This window comes from Siniperca chuatsi, linkage group LG16 (assembly GCF_020085105.1).
Source record: "Siniperca chuatsi isolate FFG_IHB_CAS linkage group LG16, ASM2008510v1, whole genome shotgun sequence".
Taxonomy (NCBI): Eukaryota; Metazoa; Chordata; class Actinopteri; order Centrarchiformes; family Sinipercidae; genus Siniperca; species Siniperca chuatsi.
In genome coordinates, this window is record NC_058057.1 from 2,163,689 (window position 1) to 2,179,190 (window position 15,502).

The window sequence follows — 15,502 nt, forward strand, 5'->3', positions numbered from 1 at the left end:
GGCAGTAAAACAAATGAAAAATGACCAAGCCTAACATTGACAATTCCGGGGTCACAATGTCTTGTATCAAAACATTACTGTAATAATGTCCACTTTTATATCATTATTTATTCTATATATATTTATAATAGTGTTAAATAAGACGCCGTTTATAATCCTTTGAAACGAACACATTTGGAACATGGGTGGAACTTTGAGCTCATCTGACAGGTAAAAAAAATGGATCTGGACCACTGGCTTAGAAGATAAAAGTTTAAAATATGCGATGAAAATGAATCTAATGTTTCACTTGCTTAAAACTTGTCTTGTCTTAAGTTTTTGTTGACTAAAACTAGCCTAAAACTTACAATAATCAAATGACTAAACTTAATACCAAAATTATTCAAATCAGGTACCAAAATGAACACTGGTTTAAAGGGGATTTCAGCTCTGAGAAACAACACTAAATAACCTGTGCAGGTTACATCTTAGGGTTCAGAATCCTCTTGTGTCTTCACAACACATCAGACTGGCAGAAGGGTGAGGTTTTGCAGGAAAGTCAAGCCCACAGGAAAAACAGCGCTGCCCTGGATCATCCTGCTCCTGAGGACTGATTAATGGCTTCTCTCATGCGGCTGGCGAGTAGCGGATCGATAAATCCACTGCATGCTGCTCTGTGCAGGGCTTTGCCTGCCACTGGTTAGAGACAAACACTGCAGCTCTGTCCGCGAGAGAGCATGCACGCCGAGCCTTATCCCTCCACAACGCACAAAGTGACGGCCACTGGCACAGCGACATCAGCACAGCAGCAGCAGCCATTTGGTGTTATTTCCAGACAAATACTGCTGACTGCGTCTTTGATGGGCCGCAAGCTTCAGCTTCAGGGGCGAGCAGTTAATACAATGATGCATCAGATCAGAAGCACATTAGACACACACACATTGTCTGTTGTTACATTTATTTTACTGCAACGACAGATGTAGCAGATTTACTAGTGCATATGTACTCTATACTGTATGGTTTACCAGATTATATTTTCAGATGAGCCTTTATCAAACAATGGCTGATAAAATGAACTCTTCCATTTAACTGACAGTGAGACATCAGCGCTCATTTGATCCCTAGCAACCACGTGTTTGAGCTTTTCAACCTACACCCTCTACAAATACAACTAAAATATGTTCCTGTTTGCACAGTGATCAGCATGGTGGGGAAGAATGGCTGTTGCGGGCCAGAGAACACAGGCTGCCTTATGCAGATCGAGGCAGAAAAGATGAAGCCTCATCTCAAAGCAGGACTGTAATCTTATGTTTCTACCTTTGAGGTGAAAGCACCGTTCAGCCAATTTATTACTGTGCAATGCAGTGGATCATTATTACTGAGGGAGTGATTGCACACTTATCTTCACACGGAAAAAGGCTAGCAAGGAACAAAATAACATCCCTCACTTATTTGAGCCATACTGTAGCTGCCCACACGTGCTGCTGTGGCAGAAGGGAAGAAAGGGAATATTTATGAGGTCAGGACATTTAGCTGAACAAAAGCCATTGTGGCCGACTTGAGGGAAAACAAGAGTCATTTCATGGGCATAATGAAATTCATGAACAATGTTTCAATTCACAAAGGTCAAACTTAATAGAGTGAACAGATGTGAAACAGGAGCAGGTGGGTGAATGGACTTCCACAATAATAATTAAACCACTAGAGAATTTCTGGGCCCCTTGATGAAAAGTGGAGACACCTGAATTAAGACAACAATTTCATATTTTTGTCTTTCAACAGAATCATATTGTGGTGAAACAATGACGCAATTCCAGTTTCAAATTCTTCTCCTAGCTGTTATCTAACTGTTAGAAAACAACTTGTTAGAATTGTTGTTGTTGTTGCATAATTGTTAGCATTATTTCCATAGATCTGGCATCTGTGCTACTGTTAATAGCAATACTTTACTCACTAAGGGTGACTTTGTTCATTCTGATTTTTTGCCAGACTTTTATGTTGTACTGCATTAGTTTGCATTAGTACTAATGAACTGCCAACTGAGTGTATAATCAATGATTATTGGTTTTCTTTGCTCTGACAGTGCCATGTGTGCCAAATGAAATGTCAGAAAAACTCACCCACCAATGGCTCTATATTTGATGATAAAGTTAATTTATTATTATCCATCCATCCATCCATCCATCTTCTTCCGCTTATCCGGGGCCGGGTCGCGGGGGCAGCAGTCTAAGCAGGGACTCCCAGACTTCCTTCGCCCCAGACACTTCCTCCAGCTCCTCCGGGGGGATCCCGAGGCGTTCCCAGGCCAGCCGAGAGACATAGTCCCTCCAGCGTGTCCTGGGTCTTCCCCGGGGCCGCCTCCCGGTGGGACATGCCCAGAACACCTCCCGAGGGAGGCGTCCAGGAGGCATCCGGATCAGATGCCCTAGCCACCTCAGCTGGCTCCTCTCGACGTGGAGGAGCAGCGGCTCTACTCGAGCTCCCCGTGTGACTGAGCTCCTCACCCTATCTCTAAGGGAGCGCCCAGCCACTCGGCGGAGAGGAAGCCCATTTCGGCCGCTTGTATCCGCGATCTTGTCCTTTCGGTCACTACCCAAAGCTCATGACCATAGGTGAGGGCAGGAGCGTGAGATTGACCGATAAATCGAGAGCTTTGTCTTTCGACTCAGCTCCTTCTTTACCACAACGGTCCGATACAGCGCCCGCATCACTGCAGACGCTGCACCGATCCGCCTGTCAATCTCACGCTCCATCCGTCCCTCACTCGTGAACAAGACCCCGAGATACTTAAACTCCTCCACTTGGGGCAAGGACTCCCCACCCACGCCGAAGAGAGCAAACCACCTTTTTCCGGTCAAGAACCATGGCCTCAGATTTGGAAGAGCTGATTCTCATCCCAGCTGCTTCACACTCGGCTGCAAACCGTCCCAGTGCATGCTGCAGGTCCTGGTTTGAAGAAGCCATCAGAACGACATCATCTGCAAACAGCAGAGATGAGATCCTGTGGTTCCCAAACCGGACACCCTCCGGCCCCTGACTGCGCCTAGAAATTCTGTCCATATAAATTATGAACAGAACCGGTGACAAAGGGCAGCCCTGGCGGAGTCCAACATGCACCGGGAACAGGTCTGACTTACTGCCGGCAATGCGAACACAGCTCCTGCTCCGGTTATACAGGGACCGGACAGCCCTTAGCAAAGGGCCCCGGACCCCATACTCCCAGAGCACTCCCCACAAAGCGCCCCGGGGCACACAGTCGAATGCCTTCTCCAGATCCACAAAGCACATGTGGACTAATAATTTATTATTATTCTTTCCATAATTAGTCAGCGCTTCCTTATTACTGTTTCATAAGAAAACACTGGTGATAAAAAGACAAAAACTGTACAGATATTATCTCTCAATGAGTCAGTACAACAAAATTATAGTCATAATGCCTAACAACACTGGTCTTCTGTTCAAAATGATAAAACAAAATCAAAAACCAAAATCCAGACTACACTTTCACTCACAAAACCATTGTCCTCACGCACTCAGTCTTAAGAAACACTAAAAAACGAACTAAACACTATGGCTGACAACCTGAGGTCTATACTACGAAACAAGTTCAGCATACCCGGATCTCCTTTCATTATCTGGCTTCACTAACCCCAACAACCGCAGTCAGGGTAAGCGCTCACACGACGCTGCTGATCAGCTCGGTAAGTCAGCCCGGGGTTTCCCGATCCAGCCACACAAAAGGGCCGGCGTCTGCAGCGTATGAGCAGTAAACATGGACACGTCCACTGGCAGCAAACGAAGAGCAAACTATAATATTAAAGCAACAGCTACAGCAGCCAAATGCAGGAAGGACAGCTGCCAAAAACTCACAGAATGTGTGAAGGCGTAAATTAATTAATAGGCTTAAAATATCACTGCCCCATCATAAGGGCACGACACCTGACTAGTGCTTCAATCAGTCTCTGTTGTAGGATGATATCGGTATACAAAATACAGTGTGGCTCATGCCGCATATTTCTGTCTGAACCCGACCCGAGTCCGATGCATTTAATGTAAGCTGAAGCACTGAGTTTGTGTTACCCTGTCACGCAATTGTTGTTACCACGGTTACAGTTTGCCTGTTTACCCTGATTACACAATGTGTGGGCAGTGCACCTTGTAAATGGCTGTCAAAAGGCATTGTTTAAAATAGGCTATAGGTGGACTGTTTTAACACACGTACATTACGCAATGTCATCAGCAGTTATTAATATGTAAAGTAGCCTAGGCTAGCCCAGCCGACATGACCGAACCCGACCCAAACCCAAACACCATTTCTAAATTTTTGACCCAACCTGGTATCCACCCTCTAATTCAAAAGCACAATGCTCAGGTTCTCCGCATCACCCACAGCATACATAAACATACCCATAGCAAAGTAACGCAAGGCAATGCATACAGTCTGCGGGACTGTAAACCGAAGGGCTTTGCTGGTCTCCGAACACTCTTGCCCTCCTAAAGAGACCCTCTCATGATCCGTGCACCGAGCTCCACGAGATCTTCTCATCGATGTATTATTAGAACTTAGGTCTTATTAATACATCCATGGATCTTCTACGAACGGTGATGCCATTTTCCAAGAGGACTGATTGGTCAGTAGGCGGTGCTTTTATACGCGTTGATCTGTTATCTCGAACATAACCTGCAGGTTAGGTGTGCAGAATAAGTTTCCATGGCGGTATGAAGTGAACCACTGTCGTAACCCTGAAAACCCAAGGTTAAACCTGAAGTTACTTCGCTAACCCCAAATCCTGCTTCTGTCACCGAGGTTTAAAGGCGGTGAAACCTCAGTGGGCCATGTTACGCAACCTGCTGCCCATGTTGAGCTGACTGAGAGAATGCAACGGGGCTGCAAGTGCCTGGATGGTCCAGAGAAAAAGCAGGCTGGCGTGACAACTAGGAAGCAAGAAAAAACATACTCAAGGTCCCGACATCCTGATGAGATGCCCTTGTGAAGCTGAATTCTGACCTACGTGCGAAGGAGGAGTTTAATGCCATCAGCTGGACCAGTAAAGTGTTAGGATTTTTATTTTCTTGGTGTACTTCAGCTCACCCTGCCTTGTTTACTCTCACTTCAGATACTGATTTCCTATATTTCTGAGAATAAATGTTATGCCTGTTTCTGATCCTCATCAGAGTAGATTTTTTACTTTCAGCTCAACAGCCAAAATAGAAATGGAAAGTACCCTATCCACTCTTTGAATGTGTGGTTACAACAAAGTAACAAATTTGGGATCTTTATTCAAACGTTTCAGAAAAATGAAACCGGACAGAAAATGAACCCTGAATGAACACTGCAACCGTTTGAAATAGCTGTCATGTCATCGCTTACTAGTTTTTCCATTTTATCTGATGCAGCTTTCACTTCATGTAATTTGAAAAGAACAACAAACCTTGTATATAAAGGTGACCTGCATTGATTTGCTTTATTGTTCATGCCTTACATTTCTCCAATCCTAAAGGGGCATCAACCCAGACATGGAAAAATCACAAAAGACCCTGGCCATTTTAAGCTGCAAAACCAAAACACATTGCAGCCAAACCAACCTCTCTCCACCCTTCCCGCCTCAACTCGACTGCATGTGGCATGCCAGTTGCTGAACTGCACAGTTTGCTAAACGAAGCGAGGTGGTGGTTTGGGAGGCACAAAGACTCCTTTGTTCCGCTCGGCAAGTCTAGAAGATTTTTTAAGCAAAACCAATTTCTGGTGGTTGTAATGTTCAGGAGACAAGCGAGGCGAGGCTTGCTCTGCTGGGAAACAATGGTGGGAATGACACACTCCCACCTGCATTCCTCGGCTCCATGTAGGTGAGGAATCCAGGTACATGGAGCTGTATGTCCTGCACACAGTTTTGGAGGCCTTAAATGACAAAGAGTGAAGACGAGCACCTGTTTTTTTTCTTCTGCTGCCACTCTGCTGCTATGACAAGGTCAGCATTCTGTCATCTTAAAAATAAGGCAACAGATGTGATGTCTAAAGCATACTTGGAAATAAATAAAACATGCTTTTATCACCGCTAAGAACAGACTACTGCAATCGTGTTTTTCTCAGCTTACCCAATAAAACTGAGGCAGTGATAGTAGCACTGTGCTGGTACAGCGCGTGTGCCAGATCAGGGGGCCCCAGCAAAAAAATGCAGGGTCTTCCAGAAAAAAAACCTGGCTCAACTTTTGCTGTAATGTAATGTGACATCATCCGGAAACACCCTGAGTTGGCCAATCAAATACGTGTAAGAGCACATTCCTGGTAGAAAGCTGCATTTCCACTATTTACCTCACGATCTTGGTAACAGAAGATGAAATGATTGCCAGCGTGATAACTCTCCAGAGAGTCCTTCCTCCTGCGCAGTGTTTCAGCGTCTAATAAGCCTTCAACCTCACAGATCAATAAATAGGGATGCACTGATGCAGTCCTTTGGATCAGTACTGGAGCCGATCCTGACTAAGCTGATCGTGCATTGGCTAAACATCAACGATCCACATTAAATACAGTTTTTTAACAGGAAATATAGAAATTTTCTGCACTCTTTGTTAGGAGGTTGTTTCGAAACTTTGCATAGGTACAATACATTTTATTGGATGTTTAACACAACTTATTAAAAGGGAACGGCTCAAGAAACAAGGACTGACGTTACATCTCATTAAGAATTAATTTTTAGCAACTAGAGTTAAAGACACTTTTAGGGCGGCTACGCTGTTTAGCGGACCGGTTTTGGTCTGGAAAAAAAGACGGAGCCGCGCACAGATGGAGTGGTTTGGTGAAGAGATGAGAAAGCATGTAATTACGCTGAGAAAAGCCTTTTCCATGTTGACACACAGAGGACAGTCCTACAGCAGGAACTGTGTGTGTTACATTTATTAGACATGATTGTCATGGTTGATGCACTGTAATTACATAATCTCACAAACTTTCTAAATGATATAAATACATTTGCTGGGCCCACTCCACTTATACTTAAGAGGTGATCTGTAATTACAGCCTCACGATAGATTACACATATCTTAATCAGTTCCACACAGAGGTTTTAAATTTTGGAACACTGATAGTTGGGTACTGAGTGAGAAAAAGTTGACTCAGTGTATCCATATCTATAAAGTAGACTTTCTGGACTGTATTTCATCGTCTCGCCGGTGACTGAAACAACATGCCCCTTGTATTTTGTTTTTACTGCAGTGCTGTTTTTGGTCTGAACACCCAATAAAAAGATTAGCGGCGACCAATACAGACCGATCAAACACTTTGCATCTGCTCATGTCTGGTTTGCCCTAGAACTGCTTTACACACTCTTGTGCTTGAATTTAATTACACATAGCAAAGACTACAACCTATGCAAAAATACATTGCAGAATGACAAAAACAACCACACACACACACACACAAAACACTTTCAGAACACTAAATGGTCTTGATACTCAGAAGCGAAGTCCCATTCTCCTTTTCAAGCCAGTGTTCCACTAGCCTTGGCCAGACAATTCATTTTCTCATAGAAGGTTTGGAGAATCCATCTTTGAAAAAAGCTGAAACGTGACACTGAGGCGTTCTGTCTACTATTGTACTGGGCAGCAGTAGATATTAGTAGATAATGATTGATTATTTGTTAGCATTCACTGTTTCAAAAAAGCAAAATTAAAAATGCCCCAGCAATGCTTCTGTCTGTTCGCCCCCAGGAGACTCTGTCATGGTCTGATTTGATTATTCTGGAAAAGAATACTGCTAACAGCATGACAAAATACACCTCATCTTATTTTCAGTTTCCCTGCAGACCAGATATCAAAAACAGGCGTACTTTGCCATCATCAGAAGCAAATCAGCAGTCTCACTTTAACCATTGAGCTTCTCTGCTTGTGCAAGTAACATGGTGCTCAGTAAGAGCTCTGAACTGCTACCAGCCCATTCTTCAGGTGAATGAGTCACAGTTGAATCCATGACAACACCTGCAGTTACTCAATGTACACAAAAATATATCTAAGATTCTTTGGCCAGAGGTCTGACTCATCATCTGCCAGGTAATGACCTCCAATAAGATGATGCGGCAACAACAACTTGAGTCTCCAAGGCCATGACTCACTCCCCTCCACCCTGTTTGGCAGGGAAGTGGCCCTCAGGACCAGAGGGAGAGATTGGTGAGCAGGCAGGCAATCTCACACCTGCTTAGATGCAGATACTGACGGACTGTCAGAGAGGAGTAGAAGAAACCGGCCAGATAGTTCTAGGAAATAAGGTGCCCCAAGAACTAAACACAGGAAGTAAACAACAACTAAGAAAACAACTGCATCTCAACTGCAAACACAAGGCAAAACAAACCAATATTGGATTAAAACATTCTAAGATTATATTTTAACAACATATAAGAACATTTTGGTATTGTTAACCTCTCTTCCTTTTTTCGGAGTCTTGCTTGTACGAGTGCTGTATGTCAGATTCGCCAAACTCTCTTAACTGCACAAACCTGTTGGAAATTGCTCGTTTCAACTCATTGAATACCACCTGTTGCTAAGGAGGTGTGCGTTCATGAAATTGTAGTACTAACATAGTCAACAGCCCAATTATTATTGCTATATAAAAAAATGTGTTCCACTCCGTTTGTGGGCAAGTGTCATTCACAAACAAAGTCCTGCAGTATCAGTGGTGACATTAGGTGACCCAAAAACATGTTGTGAGCGTGGTGACATCTCAGAGCTGCACCTTGACAGAAATAAAGAGGGAATGGTTTGACATGGCGTGAGGCGCTACAGCAGGAGAGGCTTAGATGGGAGGCGGTCAGATGTGACAGTCACGGAGATGAACGATGGAATACATTCCAATATAGGTGATGTTACACTGTCGGGTGCAACAGAGAACGTTAACATTACCATAAACAGCGACTTGCAAGATCTTGAATCAGCATGTGGAGTGTGACAATTTTCCTAGCAGCTACTGAACTGTATAGATTAATCCGGGTTGAGGGCAGAGGCAAACAAGCCGCCATTACTGCAGTGGCATCTTACTTCTAGACCCGCACAGCGAAGGCCTGGTCACACTGGGAAGTGGCACAGCTAAATTCATCCACGAGTCTTCACAAAATATGGGGTTCTAGAAGATTGGTGATGTAGTGAGTCGCAGGGGTAGTTGGTAAACCACTGTAGCTGATGAGCTAGCGGCTAAAGGGCTCGCCAGCCAAGCGCTAGTGCGTCACAATCGCTCTCTGAGCTTCTTTCTGTATTTTCTCTGTGTTTACTCCCCCCTGGCATGTTGTTCAGGACTGTACGCCATTTCATCAGATAGCATTATTGAAGATGGAAAAAAGCTCCCAGAGCTAATGACTCAAGCTTGTTACTCCTGTCTCATAACAGTCTGCAAACCATGCCCTTTTTGTGGAGCGTTTTATACTCTGACAAATTTTGCTGTTTTAAATGCTGACGTGACCAGGCCTTAAGGCCGCATTCAAACAGACGACACTGCATGAAAAAACACAGCCCCCCTCATTCACTTAAATCAGGTCACTGTTGATGCGGTGGGGGCTGACGACAAAGAGGTCTCTGGCTCAGTAACATTGTAATGTATATAAAGGATTTTATGTCCAGGACATCCTGTAGAACCTGTTACATGCTAAAAATATAGTCACCAAAATGCCACTGAAATAGAGATTATAGAGATTAATATCTTCCTATCTGGAAGGTTGTGCATGACCAGTCATACACTATTCAGACAACACAGTGACACGTGTCAAACCCACGTCAGCAGTCTGTCTGAATGGGCCAACACGTGAGTAGGACACTGCCCGCCTTCGGTGATCAGGTGTATTACTGTACACTGCAGGGCTGCCAAAGTCATACATTTAAAGTCCTAAAGTGGGTTTAACCCAGTTATCTATCACTGCCATGGAAATGCAAACAAAAGTCAACCAAAGTTAACAGACCAGATAAATGTCAATTATATTATAGCTACAGTAAGAATATGATCTAACGGATGTTTCCATGCGAGAGACTGAGTAATAACTTTAATATCTGCTTGTGTCTTCTGTGGTTGCATTACAGATTATGTTGTAAAGCCAATAATGTGGCAGGGAGTACACTTAACTTGGTCATAAAATAACACTAAAAACAAGAACTACCAAACCAAATGAAGGCCTCATGTTTCCTGTATTGCATTATTATTTATTATTTAGCTGGGCATTTTCCCCACTCTGTGGAAGCTGTTTGAATGGCAGCATGCAGGTTGCTCTGAATGTAAGAAAATGAGCCCCGGGGTGGTTCTGCATGTAAATGGTAAACGGCTACATTTATATAGCACTTTTATCCAAAGTGCTTTACAAGGTTTTTGCCACCCATTCACGCACACACGCACACACCGATGTCAGCGAGCTTTATGGGACTCTCCTGGATAAATAAACAATACTATAGGTTTATGTTATGCTGTGAAATTCTGACCTTGATTATGGTTTTCACTGTAAAGCCGCTGCAGGAAAAGTTGAGTTAACATTAAAACCACACTAACAAAAGCCTGGAAAAAAGGCAGAGCATTCTCCAACTTGTTTCTGTGAAACAAGCTGTTATAGGCAATTAGAGAGGTGTGCTTTATTCACATGATTGACATAACTCAAAACTGTCTAGTTGCAATATGGTTTTTTTATGTTGTTACGTTTTATTACTTTACTTTCTGTTTAGTTTGATGTTTTCTGTAAAGTGTATTGAGGCCTGTGAGGCTGCACTATAAATAAATTGAAGTACTTTACAAGCAGGTCTCGGCACCCTCATCTGCTTTCTGATAACGCTTGTCTGCAACTCTTCTTCTCCAGCTGATTTTTTTTTAACTCAGCTTAGACAGCCCAAAAAAGATTTATTACCGGGACACTGACCTTGAGCCTGGGATCTTGTCGGAAGATTCTTGTGTGACAATCCCTCTGCTTTATCTACTGAACTCTTTTTACATTAGAAGGGTTCACAATCACACCACAGATCTACTGCATATGTTGATCTGATACTGTTGTCAAGAAAGGAGGAAAAGAAAACGACATAGTACTTTATCTGTTTTGCTACTGTATCCTGAGAAAGGATGCTAGTTCTCTTGCGAATATACTTTTCAACACTGAGAGGTGATAGCTGTACTTGCCACATTTTGGCTGATGTGTGATCAGCTAGTTGTCAGTGCTCTTCAGTAGCTGTGCTGTGCCTCTGACCTTTGTCTTGTTCTACCTTTTTCTGTGCAGTGAGAAAATCAGCTTACAGACTTAGGGCTCGAAACAAAATGGGCTTGAACCTGCAAAATCGCCGGTCTTCTTTTCTTCTCCTTAAAGCTCGTTCCACTGTCACACTGACTGTGGGCCAGAAGGTGACAGTCTGTTACTATCGTTCATTTTCTGTTTGTTTGTTTTTTTAAATAACACATTGTGCTAAATTTCAAGCAAACAATAGCTCTTCAACCCCCAACCCCAGCCACTACTCCACACACACTTGGGTTGCAGGATGACTTTTTTCAGAGGAGTTAAAAAACTGTAGCTTATTGCTGGCAAAAAGAGGAACTGTGTTGTTAATTTGCAACTCGAGGTAATGAAAATATTCCTATAAGTTAAACTACAGCAAGTTTGCTCAGTATTACTGGGAGTGTTGGCAGTATTGGCATCATATGGCCCGTAGCCTCCCCCCAGGTGTACAAGTTATACTAGAAACCAGAGACACTTGCATAACAGCCCATCAGCCTGTCAAAAGGTCACATTCTTTCTCTATTTGCAGTCTTGCAGGAGGCTTGCTGGCTGAGTGGCATGCTGACTTGCACCACCCCCCACCAAAAATACTATAGACCCAAACTCAAGTGCTAGCTGGAAACCATGTGAAAGTCTTATACATGCTTCATAACTAAAACAAACGGTGACCTTGAATTATTTTGTTAACCTCGTGGTCTGGTGGTTTGTTATTCCTGTTTGAATGTAGATAACATGACAAACTACCAAATGTTTTCACATCTAAAACATCAACATCATTAGGTTTGGGTGACAAATCGGCCGACATCAAAAAGCAAATACTTCTTTATATAGCCACAATTCTGCAACAACAACCGTACAGAGGCAAATCCATTTTCATACATGGAACATACAACATCATTGCCTTCAACTGTCTGTATAAGGGATGGCTTTTCGTCTTTCAGACAAACGTGTATCTTATGTAAATGCTCGTTATGGCTTTTTTCAGACATGACAGGACAGTTATGGAAAGAGCCAAAATGCTTACAGTATTACAAGTATTCAGCAGTGAGTTGGAAAAGTTATGTTATGAAGGAAGAAAACAGTTTTTTGTTTACTCACTGAAGCCTTAATTAATGACCATCATGAGCCGGAGAGACACTTGTCCCCTTCTCACATTAAATCCCCTAATACAGAGCTTTGAAGGGAGGCGCAGAAGAGACTGTGCGAGCATGTACCGGTCTGTAAAAGAGGCCGGTGCATGCCAGTGTGCTCAAATTAACAGTTATTGTAGTTTGGCCCGCTGATTTGACCGCTCTCCAACAGCTCTGACACACAGCTCATGGGGGCAGTTGAGGTACTTTAAAACCCTTAGCACCCGATTGCCACAATTTGCGTCAAAAATCCCACTCCTTCTCTGGGTCATAACTTAGTAAATCTAAACACACAGACATGATGTGCATACTTTTAGATTCAGTGTAACTTGCACTTCCCGGGGATATCATTATCTCCATAGCAAATAAATGTCCACACACTCCTTATAACTCCAGAACCTGCCTGAGAATCATCATGTTTTTAAGTTTTCTTCAGTATCAAAGTAATCCAGTGATAATTGTCTACACATCCATGGGTACGCTGCAAACAGGGGCCGCTGAGAGCTAATTCGGCATACTTTTAAATGGTACCCATTTGCAAAAATGTAAACAAACAGAGGCTAAAAAAATGTTAAGTTGTAGCTCACAGTAACTTAACATTCCTGTTTACACCCCCCCCCCAAATTAGACATGGGCTGAAAGTAGACAGGCGCATTGGGGGGCTCATTTGTCTCAATTTTGCCAGGGGGGGGGGCAGTATCAGAATTTGAAAACCCTTGCCCTAATAGATTTTTCTCATCTATTTTACAGTTCATTAGAGGGAAAATTCTGCTGCCTGTTTTATAGTCTGACGGTGCACAAGCATAGAATGACAAGATGTTAAAGGTGCCATGTGGAGTTTCTGTAAACTAACAAAGCTCTGTTTACCTTCAGTGTTCTTCAAAACACATTGTTTGTATCGTTCAGACCTGACAAACATGCTCTTTGTTTATTTTACCATTTCTTTATTCAAATGTTAACTTAAATAACTCTACTTGGTATGAGGGGTTAATACACATTCCTACATAATATGTAGCATTTCGTTTTTAAGAAAATCATGCCTAAACAGGATGACAATGCCCTGCCATAAATCAGATGAAGTAATAAAAACATTTCCTCTAAGAAGAGAAAGAGTTTCTTATTGTTCTTCTTGTACGTATGTGTTACTTCTAATAACTTCTAATATCTGGTATATTTAGAGGATCATTACGTGTAAAGCTATAGTTGTGTTTTTGGTTATTCCCCAGATGAATGCTGAATTCAATTACAGCGTCTTGATCTACACGTCCACCATGGGTAGACAGTCAATGGAGAGTGTTTTAAAGATTCCTTTATACAGTACTGAGCAATTAAATACAAAGAAGTACCAAGGTCCAGTACTTCCATTAAAAGATAATGGTGCAAGGAAGCCCACTTACCCCGCAAGTGAGAGTTAGAGTTTACAAATCAAACTAGCATGAATTTTCTTCTCACTATCAAAATTAACATCAGTGAAAATGGTTTAAAGGGTAAATGTGTGAATTTTCAGTGGATATCACAATACAAACCACCCCTTCTTCAAAATGCCAATGGAGCCATAAAGGAACAGTTCACATTTTGTTTTATTTTGCAAATAAATAAGCTTATTTGCTTTCTTTCTGAGAGTGAGAAGATTGTACCACCCTCATGTGTGTGCATATGGACTCTGGAGTTAGGGCACTGTTAGCCTAGCTTAGCATAATGACTGGATGCAGGGGGTTAACGGCTAGCCTGGCTCTGTTCAAAAAATACACCTACAAACAACCATAAAACTGTCTTATTTATACAATTTATCTTGTTTTTCTAACCTGTACATAAACAGAAATGTAAAAACAACAATTTGTGGTTTTAGATGGAGTTTTGTGTTGGAACTACTTGGCAAACAAGAGACCACAAACAACAACAAAACCACAAATTATGGATTAAACAAACAAGATACAACGGGTTAAACGGTTAATTTTTTCACCGTGGACAGAACCAGGCCAGCTGTTTCCCTGCTTTCCAGTCTTTATCCTAAGCTAGGCTAACCACATCTTGACTCCAGCTCTGGACTGCACAGACATGAAATAGATATCTATCTGCTCATCTCAGTCTCAGAAAGAAAGCAATGCAGCATATTTTGCAAAATGTCAAACTTTTCCTTTCAAATTAAACAGTGATCTAAGGCCTCAGAAACAAACACACTAATAAAAAAACCTGCAACTTACAGCGATTTCCCTGCAGGCAGACATCGATATTCCAGTGCCTTCTATTTGTTTCAGTGCATACTCCTTCTCATCTTTCCTGTGGTAAAGATAAAAAGAGACATTAGTAGATGGCACAGATTTTCTTTATCAGCGGCCTTTTCAACATCAACCTCAAGAACTCTGACTCCTTTGGCCTTCTGGGTTTTGATCATTAAAATAGAGGTGGGAGGAAGAGAAGTACAGCAGAGGGCATGAAAAAGCCTGCAAGGTTTCCACTGTCACAGAGGAATCCCTGCCATTAGAGATAGCCTTTGGCAGCAAAGAGGCTTCAGTTCCCTGCAGCAGTGCTGCTCTCCCCCAGGTCTGAATAACTGCCCTGCATGAATTTCACCCTTGATACAAAGACAGATGCGGATACAAACTACACACCAGCTAAGGGCACAAACGTGATCCACACAAGTACGTGAATGCAAATGACGACGCCTGGCCCCACCGGCACAAATGTGCGACCTGGTGAACACACTCAACATGCGCTTGAACAACGACTGAAACCATTGATCAACTATCAATAGTTGCAGATTAATTTTCTGTTGATCGATTAATCAACAGATTGTTTCAGCTCTACCATAAACAAACACACTGTAGTTTATTTTGACTCAATGAAAGTACATATGTATTGCGCCCTGGTAGCTCACCTGGCGGAGTGCATAAGGCTGAGTCCTTACCGCAGCGGCCCGGGTTCGATTCCAACCCGCGGCCCTTTGCTGCCTGTCATTCTCTCTCTCTCTCCCCCTTTCCTGTCTCGCTTCAGCTGTTGCTGTCAAATAAAGGCATAACCCCCCCCCAAAAAAAGGTCAGCCATGGTTGATTTGAGTGGAAGTGGACCCAAACAGCTTTCTCTCATAAGAGGTGACTTACTCCATAACACAACAGCGTGTGAAATCTCTCTTCTTCATTTTTACTTTCTGGCCTTTGCAGAATAGTCATT

The 15,502-nt window shown here is 42.7% G+C and overlaps 1 protein-coding gene across 3 annotated transcripts in view; it reads right to left on the minus strand.

Annotated features, from left to right (window-relative positions):
• Positions 1–15,502, minus strand: part of cdk19 (cyclin-dependent kinase 19) — a 68,934-nt gene that overhangs the window by 48,316 nt on the left and 5,116 nt on the right. For 2 of the 3 annotated variants that reach the window (XM_044169515.1, XM_044169512.1), the window contains exon 2: positions 14,536–14,611. In XM_044169515.1, the coding sequence (XP_044025450.1) occupies positions 14,536–14,559 (24 nt within the window). In that variant the 5' untranslated portion in view covers positions 14,560–14,611. Of the gene's footprint in view, positions 1–2,103; positions 2,164–14,535; positions 14,612–15,502 lie in introns of those variants that run through there. The other variant, XM_044169513.1, reaches the window with a different exon arrangement.